The sequence below is a fragment of the Bufo gargarizans genome, chromosome 3 (genome assembly GCF_014858855.1).
Source record: "Bufo gargarizans isolate SCDJY-AF-19 chromosome 3, ASM1485885v1, whole genome shotgun sequence".
NCBI classification, from domain to species: domain Eukaryota; kingdom Metazoa; phylum Chordata; class Amphibia; order Anura; family Bufonidae; genus Bufo; species Bufo gargarizans.
The window spans coordinates 602111130-602125323 of NC_058082.1; the positions used below are offsets into that span (position 1 = coordinate 602111130).

The window sequence follows — 14194 nt, forward strand, 5'->3', positions numbered from 1 at the left end:
ATCTTTTTGTGACTCTATGTTATGCCATTCCTTTATTATTCCTGCTAGAACGCTATAAATAAAGATCCAGCCGGGTGTTACCAGCTGGGGGGGTGTCACTGCATTGGATAATGTAAAACTGGGCATGGGCACATCCACAACTGGTAACACCCAGTTGTGTCTTTATTCATAAACTTCTAGCAAGGATAATTGAGGAAATGCACAACACAGAGGGCTAAGAAAAGATCATCCAAAATTGCCATTTTATGCAGAATACAATTGTTTTCTAAAACATGTCAGGAGAGGAGATGGATCCTCTTTAGGGTCCATTTACATGTCGACAAAATGGGTCTGCATCCGTTCCGCAATTTTGCGAAACAGGTGCGGAACCATTCATTTTCAATGGGGCCGGAATGTGCTGTCCGCATTTGCTGATCCGCACTTTCGTTCCGCAAAAAAATAGAACATGTCCTATTCTTGTCCGCAATTGCATAGCATTTTCTATGAGAGTGCCGGCAATGTTTAGTCCACAAAATGCGGAACGCACATTGCCGGTATCCATATTTTGCGGATCCGCAAAACACATACGGACGTGTGAATGGACCCTATATATAGTTGAAATGAACTTTGTTATAACATATATTGATTTTGAATGTACTGTATAATTACATAACAGATCAGATTTGCATGGTGTATTAAAGGGCTGTGCAATTTGGGGGGGGGGGGGGGGGTTAACAAAATATATTACATGTAAAGTGATATCTTGTCATATATTTCATCTTATATATCTTTTTTTCCTGTCATCCTGTGAAGGATTTTACGATGACCTTATACCTCAGACATTATTGGAAAGATGAGAGGCTCTCGTTCCAGAGTACTAACAACAGGAGCATGACATTTGATGGAAGACTAATAAAGAAGATTTGGGTGCCAGATGTATTCTTTGTTCATTCCAAACGGTCGTTTATACATGATACCACCATGGAAAATATCATGCTCCGCGTGTATCCGGATGGAAATGTCTTATTTAGTCTAAGGCAAGTACAACTACAGTATCAAGGTGTCTTTGTTTTTTAATTTTTCTTATGCAAGGCAACTCAAAGTGACAGTGTGACGTTTTGGTCAAACATTGACTTTTTTTCAAACACTATAACAGAAAATTGAAATTCAAAATTAAAAGTTCATACATGATGATTTTATCATGTAGGGCAATTGTGGTATAGTCAAGTAGCAGATCAAAAACGTATAACATATATCAATGGTATAAATTGGTACTACATAAGATCACTTCATGTAACATAGAAAGGTTGAACATACACGGAGAGGTGATACGATGCATGAATATACAATACTATCCATACTCCGGCTGTTCTGCGCAGGTATCTGTGTAATTAAGTTAAGTTTCCATAGGCTATGTACAATAATGGATTGTTGTTCGGTCTTAAGGTAAAATATGCGCAGTACTAAAATACCTAATCCCAAGACGTAATGAGGAATCAGGTCCCCTGATGTATGAAAGAAACTTACCAAGTTACTGGCCATAGACATTCTACTAAAGCGTACTTGTAACCATGAAAATGCACTGCAAACTGCAGGCAGTATGTAGAAGGCACTGAGCGGACCCCCGCCGATCATATAGTGAGGACCTATCCAGAGGTGCACGGCCGCATGGATGCGAACACCACGTGGATGACATCCATGTGCTGTCCGCATTTTTTGTGGGCCCTATAGAAACCAATGGGTCCGTGTGCGATCTTTAAAAAAATGCGTATGGGACGCAGACTGAAAACATGGTCGTGTGAATGAGGCCTGAAGTGAAGAAAATAATATATACAAAACAATATATCAAGCCGGTCAGCTCCTCCTGTAAATTGCATTATCGTGGTGGCAGGTTCTCGTTAAGGCTACTTTCACTTTAGCGTTAGCAGCGTCTGGCAGAGGAACAGCCTGCCGGATCCGTATTAACGCTAGCCCATGTGTGCCACTGGAAGTCCGCTATGGCCCCATTCACTATAATGCTTTAATCATTATAGTGAATGGGGCCGGAGTAGACTTCTGGCAGCACACATGGGCTAGCGTTAGTACGGATCCGGCAGGCTGTTCCCCTGCCAGACGCAGCTAACGCTAATGTGAAAGTAGCCTAAATCTCTTAATTAACATATATATAGTGTATGCATAGACATTCTATTATACAATGTCATTTTCATAGAGATGATATTTAGCACTAGTACCTCTGATCACCAGTGGATGAAAACTCCCATCATGCTCACGAAGATTACTACACATTTGATTATGAGGAACTCACATCCCAGCGACCTGATTCTAAGAACGTGGCCAGGACAGGGATACATATGATGTCTCAGCGGCACGCCAGTTATTACTGGGAAATGTCTGTGCTCATTAGTTGGAATAAATCAAGTGGGAATGGCAGAGGAATAAATATTGGACATCTGGTGTGTCTTCCAGTAAGGATATGGCGTTTAATTTAGTAAGATGTCTTTGTAGGAGCTATACCAATGTGAGATTATGCTGGATTATAATAGCAGAGCTCATGGACCTACTGGGTAATCTGAGGATAATATATATTGGATGTATATATGGTACATATATTAGTACCAGTGCACTGTGCGGGTTTATATCACGTTAGAGGTCAGTGAAAGGGTTCTTGCAGCGCTAGAATATTGATGGCCTGTCCACAGGATTAGTCATCAATATCAGATCGGTGGGGGTCCAGATCCCAGAATCCCCACCCTAGAAGCCATGCTTCTGTGAGCGCTGCATCTTCTTCACTGTTTACCCACACGCCATCTCACTTGTAGCAGCGGTGCGGTGTAATTGCAACCGCTCGTCCTATCAAAACGAATGTGCCGAACAGTGATTAAACTGCCCTGCTGCTGCAAGTCAGATGGAGTGCAGTTAAACAGTAAAGAGGACACCATATATAACTGAGATAAATTATGTTTTTGCACAAAATACTGGTGCACAGCCCTGAGCTGGTATAAATGTGCCTAGTATATCATTAGTTGCTCCAAATAAGTATGTAATAATGTATATGTCATTTAGATTATTTTGCATCAGTTCACCATGTTGCTACCTCTTGGGATGGTCCTGATGCACTTGGCCGACACCTGCAAAGTAAAAGCTGCGGCTGAGAGCACCAGTGGTCCAGGTACATACAAAACAGGAACCCAGACAAACTAACAGGAAGCCAGACAAAACCAGAAACACAGGACACTGTTTAGACACAAGACATATGCTGGAACACAAACGAGATCACAGACATGGAACAGGCAGATGCCTGGACCCCATGCAGAACGGATGCATTGCGGTTACAGACAGAGCTGCTCAGACATGACACCGGAACCCGTGAGGAACTGATGCATGGCATTCCCAGTCAGACATCGATTAATTCATGCTACAGTTGCGCTACAAAAGTCACATTGTAGCCCAGACATTAAGGCAGTTGACCACCTGATAATCAGACACAAACTCAGGGAAACATTAAGGCTTGGGCTACACGGGCACATGTCGCACGACTTTTTTTGTAATGATGGTCTATGGTATTGCACTGCGACATGCTGTGACTGCAACACGACAGTCACAGAAAATCCATCCAAGTTAGATTTTTGTACGACTGTCCCGTCGCAGCACGTCGCAATGTGCAACATCGTAGACTATCATTACAATAAGTGTCGTATGACATTGGTGCAACATGAATGTCGCAGTATAGTTGTATTTCTGTTCCACCCAAAAATAGAACATGTCCTATTATTGACCGCATTACAGACAAGGATAAGACTGTTCTATTAGGGGCCAGCTGTTCCTTTCCGCAAAATACTGAATGCACACGGACGTCATCCGTATTTTGTGCGGATCTTTTTTTTGCGGACTGCAAAATACATACGGTCGTGTGCATGAGGCCTAATACAGAAAAACTATCCGAATACACAGATACACGGGACACATTTCACACACATTTCACACACAGAAGGCGACAGCCAACATGCACCACCCGATAAGGATTAAAACGGAATGCCTTTTAAAGTGTTCCCTTTGGCTTTCCGTTATAGCAATTTCGTTATTTTTTGTTTTAATCACATTTGAATAGAATGCTATAACGGAAAGGGAGACGCTGATGTGAATCCCCCTATAAACCGCAAACTGTCCTGTGATCTACACACAGAGAGTATCCACATTCACAGGCCCACATTCACACACAGAAGGGCGGCAGCCAGCACACAGCCCCAAGCAATCAGCATTTACAGGAGACAGCCTGCAGCCAGTACGCGAGAGCACATGCAGCCAGCCTGCACGTCAACAGTGTCAGGAACTACACAGTGATGCAGCCAGTACGCGAGAGCACATGCAGCCAGCCTGTACGTCAACAGTGTCAGGAACTACACAGTGATGCAGCCAGTACGCGAGAGCACATGCAGCCAGCATGCACGGCAACAGTGTCAGGAACTACACAGTGATGCAGACATAAGGAGTACACACATTCACAGACAGTTCACACACAGGCGAGTATCCACATACACAGGCCCACGTTCAGACACAGAAGATCGCAGCCAGCATGCAGCCTGCAGCCAGTACACAGAGCAGAGGCAGCCGGCCTACACAGCAAGCAGTGTTAGGAACTACACAGTGATGCAGACACGGCAACTAGTTACACAGTGAACTACACTGTGACACCTGTCCATGGGTTGTGTTTGGTATTGCAGCTCATCTCAATTGAAGTGAATAGGACTGAGCTGTGATGCCAGAAACAACCAGTAGACAGGTGTGGTGCTGTTTTTGAAAGAAAGCAGCCATCTTTTTCTAGTCCTAGAGAACCCCTTTAAGTTTGGGGTCTGACTGGTGAAATAAACTTTTCTGCTGTTGGTCACACAGACCATAACATCAGTCAGGACTAAAATGTGTTTTTTGGCCTAAAATATAATAGACCCTAATGGCAACTAAAATGTTTAAAATCAGTACTGGATCCCCTGTGGCTTAGGCCTCCTGCACACGACCGTTGTGTGCACCCGTGGCCGTTGTCCCGTTTAACGTGTTTTTCTGCGGTCCCATTGACTTTCAGTGGGTCCGTGGAAAAATCTGAAACTGCACCGTTTGGCAGCCGCATCTGTGATCCGTGTTTCCTGGCTGTGAAAAAAATATGACCTTTTTTCACGGCCAACGGTTCACGGACCCATTCAAGTCAATGGGTCCGTGAAAAATCACAAATGCACACAAGATTGTCATCCACATGAGTGATCCGTGTCCGTTTTTTCCTATCATTTCAATGGCAAACTTGACTTAGATTTTTTTTTCATTTTTCATGTCCGTGGATCCTCCAAAAATCATGGAAGACCCACGGAAGAAAAAACGGACACGGATCACGGTACAACGGAACCACGTTTTGCGGGACGTTAAAAAATACTGTCGTGTGCAGGAGGCCTTCTGACCATTGTCCGACCATTGAACCGCAGGAGAGTTGCAATTACATGCAGCGATCATCCCCTCCATATGGGGATCGTTTGCTACTGTGATCATTCATCCCCATACAGATTCATTGCTTGGGGGGCTGTGTGCTGCTTACAAATGATAGCTTACAGGTCAACCAATGGTCGTGGGGTGATTGGCAGAATCTACACAGGGATTAGTATTCAGAATTGCTTGTCATGATCATTGTCCCAATGCTCGGCCTGTGTAAAAGCGCCCTTAGTCAATGGATATTTATGAATATTAGCATTCAAGACCATCTAAATATTGATCTGATACACTTGTGTGAATGAGGCCAGATGTTGGGTGTTTTGGCCTCAAAAGTGGAGGCGGATAGTTTGATGCCTATGGGTGCTGTTTATGGTATACTGTGTGCTTTGCAGCTGATGACAGTGGTGAGAAAGATGGAAGGAAGTGCTGAGGAAGAGAATCTTACAGTCATGTGAAAAAATTAGGACACCCTTTGAAAGCATGTGGTTTTTTGTAACATTTTTAATAAAAGGTTATTTCATCTCCGTTTCAACAATACAGAGAGATTAAAGTAATCCAACTAAACAAAGAAAACTGAAGAAAAGTCTTTTCAAGATCTTCTGTAAATGTCATTCTACAAAAATGCCTATTCTAACTGAGGAAAAAGATAGGACACCCTCACATGTATTCCCTCTTAAATTGACTCAGATCTCACACAGGTATATCACACCAGGTGCACATAATTAGTAGATCGTTACTCTGCATGTTGAATGAGGCTTGCCCTATTTAAACCTCAGACATTTAGTTTGGTGTGCTCCTGACTGTTGAAGTGAGAGTGAGCACCATGGTGAGAGCAAAAGAGCTGTCAGAGGACTTCAGAAAAAAGATTGTAGCAGCCTATGAGTCTGGGAAGGGATTTAAAAAGATCTCAAAAGATTTTGAAATCAGCCATTCCACTGTCCGGAAGATAGTCTACAAGTGGAGGGCTTTCAAAACAACTGCCAACATGCCCAGGACTGGTCGCCCCAGCAAGTTCACCCCAAGAGCAGACCGCAAGATGCTAAAAGAGGTCTCCAAAAACCCTAAAGTGTCATCTCGAGAACTACAGCAGGCTCTGGCTACTGTTGATGTAGAAGTACATGCCTCTACAATCAGAAAGAGACTGTACAAGTTTAACTTGCATGGGAGGTGTGCAAGGAGGAAACCTTTGCTTTCCAAGAGAAACATCGAGGCCAGACTGACATTTGCCAGAGATAAAGTTGACAAAGACCAGGACTTCTGGAATAATGTTCTTTGGACAGATGAGTCCAAAATTGAATTATTTGGACACAACAGCAGAGGACATGTTTGGCGTAAACCAAACACAGCATTCCAAGAAAAGAACCTCATACCAACTGTGAAGCATGGAGGTGGAAGTGTCATGGTTTGGGGCTGCTTTGCTGCAGCAGGACCTGGTCAGCTCACCATCATAGAATCCACGATGAATTCTACTGTGTATCAGAAGGTGCTTGAAGAACATGTGAGACCATCAGTTAGAAAATTAAAGCTGAAGCGGAACTGGACCATGCAACATGACAATGACCCAAAACATACTAGTAAATCAACCAAAGATTGGCTGAAAAAGAAGAAATGGAGAGTCCTGGAATGGCCAAGTCAAAGTCCAGATTTGAATCCCATTGAGATGCTGTGGGGTGACTTGAAAAGGGCTGTACGTGCAAGAAACCCCTCAAACATCTCACAGCTGAAAAAGTTCTGCATTGAGGAGTGGGGTAAAATTTCCTCAGACCGATGTCGAAGACTGGTAGATGGCTACAAGAACCGTCTCACTGCAGTTATTTCAGCCAAAGGAGGTAACACTCGCTATTAGGGGCAAGGGTGTCCTATCTTTTTCCTCAGTTAGAATAGGCATTTTTGTAGAATGACATTTACAGAAGATCTTGAAAAGACTTTTCTTCAGTTTTCTTTGTTTAGTTGGATTACTTTAATCTCTCTGTATTGTTGAAACGGAGATGAAATAACCTTTTATTAAAAATGTTACAAAAAACCACATGCTTTCAAAGGGTGTCCTAATTTTTTCACATGACTGTATGTTCTATGTCATGTATACCCAAGGTGTCATACACAGATATGTGTTCTGTATAAGTGTGACAGGGTGGACACAAGAAGAAATGCGTAAGCAGGCAGTGCACTCCTCAATCTTATTATTCCAACTGAGGATGTGGGAAAGGATTTTTTTTTGTGTAGATGGGCCACTTACTACAGGTGCCTCGGAGATAGAGATCTCTGTCACAAACTAAGGCCTCATGCACACGACCGTTCTGTTTTTTTTTTATTAAAAATGGCGCAATTTGCAACATTTTCAATGTAACTACAAGAGTGACGGCCCATATTAAAGGGGTTATAGAAGAAAACGTAAGGCAGCTCTCACCTGCAGTAGTAAAATCACCGGAGGTGCACGGATGCCGCTCCTGGATGCGGTATATACGATAAAAAAGAGAAGAAAATCCATCTCTCTCCGGTGAAAAAATGAAAAACTTTAATCCAGCAAGTTTAAAATCCATACAGGTGTACAAATAGCAGTCAACGCGTTTCAGACCTCAGAGAAATATGGGTCCTTCCTCATGACAAACGTCATGAGGAAGGACCCATATTTCTCTGAGGTCTGAAACGCGTTGACTGCTATTTGTACACCTGTATGGATTTTAAACTTGCTGGATTAAAGTTTTTCATTTTTTCACCGGAGAGAGCTGGATTTTCTTCTCTTTCATATTAAAGGGGTTGCCTCACGTCAATAATCAACTTTAAATAAGTTCCTTGTAGTTCTTTCATTTCTGCAATGTAGTTCAGCTTTCAGGTTTGCCTCTGTGACCATGCTTTCCTTCTCAATCAGCCTCTTGCATGCTTGTTTCTAGGGGTTAGGCAGGCACGCAGAAGCCCTGGTGGCCGGGTTTCATGGGAGCGAGAGGGCTTATATTCTTGCACATGCGGCTACCTCGTCTGTGATGTCAGAGTGTACTACAAGCTGCTAGGATTCCCGATTCTATTACACTAGCAGCCTAGGGAGCATGCTCACACAAGCAAGGGGTGGGGTTGCATCCTCCCTGCCCTGCTCGCTGTGCCATCTAGCTAATATTTTAGTCCTGCCGCTAGCAATCAAGGTCCTGAGAGCCGCAAGGGAGCCAAGAACAAGTGAAGTGAGACAACCCCTTTACAGCTGAAATGTGCAGCATGGATTCCAGCAGACTGTTCCAACAGAGAACACCCTGCTGGAGTTCTCTGGATCGGGCATTGCTGGATGCACCCGGAATGCCCACCAGCCCGATTATAGTCCAGCGGAGATCCGGCTGATTCCCGGCATTCTCTGCCAGAACTGGTGGCCGGATCACAGTGCCGTAGATGTGAAAGTTGCTTTATTGTGCTGGATTTTGCTAGGACAGGAGGGCCAATTTTCCATCCCCTTGATGCTAACAATGCAGTTCCTCTATAGTCTTGCATCATCTTATACCACCCAAGAGCAAAGGCCATAGGACCTACCAAGGCTGCGCCCTTCTTTCCAAGAGCATATTCTGCCTCTATGGTGCACACCCTTGGGTTCTGGTAATCTAGTGGATTGTATTTATCTTAGGCTACTTTCACACTGGCGTTTTGGCTTTCCGTTTGTGAGATCCGTTCAGGGCTCTCACAAGCGGTCCAAAACAGATCAGTTTTGCCCTTATGCATTCGGAATGGAAAATAATCCGCCCAGAATGCATCGGTTTGCCTCCCATCAGTCTCCATTCCGCTCTGGAGGCGCTGCCTGCAGCGTTTTGCTGTCCGCTTGACGAAACTGAGCCAAACGGATCCGTTCTGACACACAATGTAAGTCCATGTGGAAGGTTTTCTCTGGCACAATAGAAAACGGATCTGTCTCCCATTGACTTTCAATGTAGTTCATGATGATCCGTCTTGGTTATGTTACAGATAATACAAACGGATCCATTCATGACAGATGCATGCGGTTGTTTTATTGTAACGGATCCATTTTTGCAGATCCATGATGGATCCGCCCAAAATGCGAGTGTGAAAGTAGCCTAAAAGATATCTGAAGGGAAAAAAAACGCTTTGATTGCATTATAGGAGCACAGCAAGATGTGTGTTGGTCAACAAGCTTGTTGACTGTTTCCATTATGAATTGTGAATACTGCTCTGAATTAAAGAATCGAAGCAAAATGCAGGATTAAGTAACAATTTACAATGTTACAATTTAATGTGATTTATTTACAATATTACTCTGTTTTATGCAAGTTGTATATGGATGGATAGATGGCTGGATAGATAGAAGTGATACAATAGTGAAATAATAAAATGCTGCCATAAAATACAACCCTTAGTGAAACAATCAGTCCTGTATTATGTAACAGCTCCGTTCTCTCTAATATTACAGGATAACTGTATCTGCAATGTGCTTCATGGATTTCAGCAGATTTCCTCTGGACACCCAGAACTGCTCTTTGGAACTGGAAAGCTGTAAGTAGGTTCAGTTTGTCTGTGTGCCTATGTACCATGTGGACTAAATACATTACATATTTAATATGGTAACCAATTAGTTTCTATATTTCAATAGTCCATGTACGGTACATGTTACTATTTAAATGAACCTTTATAACAGAGCTCCTGGGCCCCAGTGCAAAATATGTAACAGACATCGCCCATCATGTGCCATCTATTATACTATTAGGGCTCATGCACACGACAGTATTTTGCGGCATCTGAGGGGTTCTATGACGGAGGTTGGCACCATCGCCTTTTCCCATTATTGCACCCACTACTGAAAGAAATGCGCTTCGTGACAAAGTAATCTGGCTTAGGGCGGGTTCTCACCAGCGATAGGAATTCCATTATAATGTTCCGTTATGACAGAGTTATAATGGAATATAACTGAATTTTAGAATAGGATGCAAAATGGAAGCCGTCCGTTTTTCTCTGTCCTAATACACGTCTAGGGGCAACAACGGAACACTATAACGGAATTCCTAGCACTAATGAGATCCCGCCCTTACATGGGAATTACCAACTTAGATATTTATGGCATCCATCGCCTTCTTCATCCATTGGGTTTGGGGATCCCTGACGTGTGTGTGACGGACTGAACCGTCACTGGGGCTGCTGGAGAGTCCTGAGGGCTAGCCTTCTTCCTACGGACTATAGACCCAGAACTATAGAGATCCCCCTGCCCTCCTCAGTCTCTTGGGGTTGCAAGGAACTATTAACCCTGATTTATATGTGGAGTATTATAGGCCATGTTATGTTTTATTAGTTAGATAGAGGAATCTACCGACCACCCCCCCCTGGCTCATTATTCTACAAAGGGAAAAGGGTGTAGCTTCTGCCTGTGAGTGATTATGTTATCCCATTGTGTTGATTAATTGTATCACATGTGTGCGTGTTTTATGCCTATAACTGCATGTAATTGGTTTATGTAAGAAACTGTCTGTCTTCCACAATGTCCCCCATGGGAGTGTCCCTTGCTGGAAGACCTGCATAAAAATCAGACATGTTGCCCCACTAAAGTGTCCTGTTCTACCCTTCATGTAGTTTGGGCTCATGTTTAGAGGATTGGAGAACTACACTCTGGGGATTGCTATAATCATTATACTCTCCAGAGTATAATCCCTAGCTCTTGTAAGAGCTGTTCCAGTTCCTGCATCGCTCTCTGAAGGAAGAGAAGTTCACCCACTTGAACCGGAAGCCTTGTTGTAGGTCCAAGGTGGGTAGAAGACTGTGAGATCCCAACCAAGCTGCGGCGGTTCGTGGGGTCGGCAGTGCTTACGGTGTCAAGTGGAGTGCATGGATTCCTCGGGAAGCACTAGGAGCATCCATCAACGGAGGTACCCAGTCGGGGTGCCAGGAGATCTGTTACAGTGTGCATCCATCAGACATTCAAAACTGAGCATATCACGTATCATAAAGTCTTTTTACACTGAAGCCTGTAAATCTCTGAAGCTGTTCAGATGTTGGTTATACAGAAGGACGTAGGTGTTTATAAAAAAGTATAGGAAATGTAAAATCCCAGTAGTGACCTGTGTTTTGCTATGACTGGGAAAGGCTCATTTCCCCCAGTCATCTGGGATTAATGCGGCCCATTTAATAATAACCGTGCTTCTATTTATACACGCTGAGCACATTAAATCATGGCTCTCATGTAATCTGTCTAGAATACACAGGGTTAAATCTAAGCAGGCGCTGAGCTGGAAAAACATCTTCATTTCTACTGAAAATAAAGCTGCTTAAAAAACTAAAACAACTAGTGTGAATATGGCTGAGGAGTCAAGCATGCTGTGTATTAGGACTTATCAATTAAGACTGGGTTCACATCACGTTTTACCCTAAGGCCTCTTTCACACTACATTTTTTTTTTCCCGTTTACAGGCCTTTTTTGCATTCCGTATACGGAACCATTCATTTCAATGGTTCCGGGAAAAAAAAACTGAATGTTATGCGTATGCATTCCGTTTCCGTATTTCCGTTCCGTCGAAAAATAAAACATGCCCTATTATTGCACGGAAATCACATTCCGTAGCTCTATTCAAGTCAATGGGTCCGCAAAAAAACGGAACACATATGTAAATGAATCTGTATGTCTTCCGTATCCGTTTAGTTTTTGCGGAACCATCTATTGAAAATGTTATGTCCAGCCCAATTTTTTCTATGTAATTACTATATCCTGTATATGCCATATGGAAAAACGGAACAGAAACGAAAACAGAATAACGGATCTGTGAAAAACGGACCGCAAAACACTGAAAAAGCCATACAGTCGTGTGAAAGAGGCCTAAGGTATACATTGGAAAAAAAAGGATACATAAGCGTAGCACACCACTCTTTTCAATCCTGCAGAGTGTAGTAAAAAAAAAGTATATGTTAACGCATTTTTTATTTTATTTATTTTTTATAATTGAACAATATGGTGAAGGTTGCCACTGTACTTTTTTGGTATACATTAACCTCTTCATGACTGGGCAATTTTTTGTTTTTTCATTTTCACTTTTTACTTCCTACCTTCCCAAAGCCATAACTTTTTTTATTTTTCCATTCAAATAGCAGTATAAGGCCTCATACACACGACAGTTTATTTTCACGGTCCGCAAAAACGAGGTCCGTAGGTCCGTGATCCGTGACCGTTTTTTCGTCCGTGGGTCTTGATTTTTGGAGGATCCACGGACATGAAAAAAAGTCAATTTGGTGTCCGCCTGGCCGTGCGGAGCCAAACGGATCCGTCCTGAATTACAATGCAAGTCAATAGGGACGGATCCGTTTGATGTTGACACAATATGGTGCCATTTCAAACTGATCCGTCCCCATTGACTTTCAATGTAAAGCCTGGAGTTCTTTTATACCATCGGATTGGAGTTTTCTCCAATCCGATGGTATATTTTAACTTGAAGCGTCCCCATCACCATGGGAACGCCTCTATGTTAGAATATACTGTCGGATATGAGCTACTTCGTGAAACTCAGATCCGACAGTATATTCTAACACAGAGGCGTTCCCATGGTGATGGGGACGCTTCTAGTTAGAATACACTACAAACTTTGTACAAGACTGCCCCCTGCTGCCTGGCAGCACCCGATCTCTTACAGGGGGCCGTGATCAGCACAATTAACTCCTCAGGTGCCGCACCTGAAGGGGTTAATTGTACTATCATATCCCCCTGTAAGAGATCAGGGCTGCCAGGCAGCAGGGGGCAGACCCCCCCTCCCCAGTTTGAATATCGTTGGTGGCACAGTGTGCGCCCCCCATCGGGCCCCCCTTCCTCCCTCTATTGTTATAAATCGTTGGTGGCACAGTGTGCGCCCCCCATCGGCCCCCTCCCTCTATAGCAGTAACAACATTGGTGGCAGTGTGCGGCCACCCATCTCCCCCCCACCCCGATCATTGGTGGCAGCGTAGTTCCGATCGGAGTCCCAGTTTAATCGCTGGGGCTCCTATCGGTAACCATGGCAACCAGGAAGCTACTGCAGTCCTGGTTGCCATGGTTACTTAGCAATAGTACAATAGTAGAAGACTCATAGTTACCTGCTTGCTGCTGCGATGTCTGTGTCTGGCCGGGAGCTCCACCTACTGGTAAGTGAAAGGTCTGTGCGGCGCATTGTTAAAGAACTGTCACTTACCAGTAGGAGGAGCTCCCGGCCGGTCACAGACATCGCAGCAGCAAGCAGGTAAGTATGAATCTTCTACTGTTGTACTATTGCTAAGTAACCATGGCAACCAGGGCTGCAGTAGCTTCCTGGTTGCCATGGTTACCGATCGGAGCCCCAGCGATTAAACTGGGACTCCGATCGGAACTCCGCTGCCACCAATGATGGGGGGGGGGGGGAATGGGAGGCCGCACACTGCCACCAATGTTGTTACTGCTATAGAGGGAGGGGGGCCGATGGGGGGCGCACACTGTGCCACCAACGATTTATAACAATAGAGGGAGGAAGGGGGGGCCCGATGGGGGGCGCACACTGTGCCACCAACGATTTATTACACTAGAGGGAAGAAGGGGGGCCCGATGGGGGGCGCACACTGTGCCACCAACGATATTCAAACTGGGGGGGGGGGGGTCTGCCCCCTGCTGCCTGGCAGCCCTGATCTCTTACAGGGGGATATGATAGTACAATTAACCCCTTCAGGTGCCGCACCTGACGGGGTTAATTGTGCTATCATATCCCCCTGTAAGAGATCGGGTGCTGCCAGGCAGCAGGGGGCAGTCTTGTACAAAGTTTGTAGTGTATTCTAA

At 44.1% G+C, this 14194-nt stretch overlaps 1 protein-coding gene across 1 annotated transcript in view; it reads left to right on the forward strand.

The window, feature by feature from the left end:
- Nucleotides 1-14194, forward strand: part of GABRR3 (gamma-aminobutyric acid type A receptor subunit rho3) — a 70444-nt gene that overhangs the window by 26279 nt on the left and 29971 nt on the right. Inside the window, exons 5-6 of the mRNA XM_044287799.1 lie at nucleotides 793-1016; nucleotides 9854-9936. Coding sequence (XP_044143734.1) covers nucleotides 793-1016; nucleotides 9854-9936 — 307 coding nt within the window. The remainder of the gene's footprint in view (nucleotides 1-792; nucleotides 1017-9853; nucleotides 9937-14194) is intronic.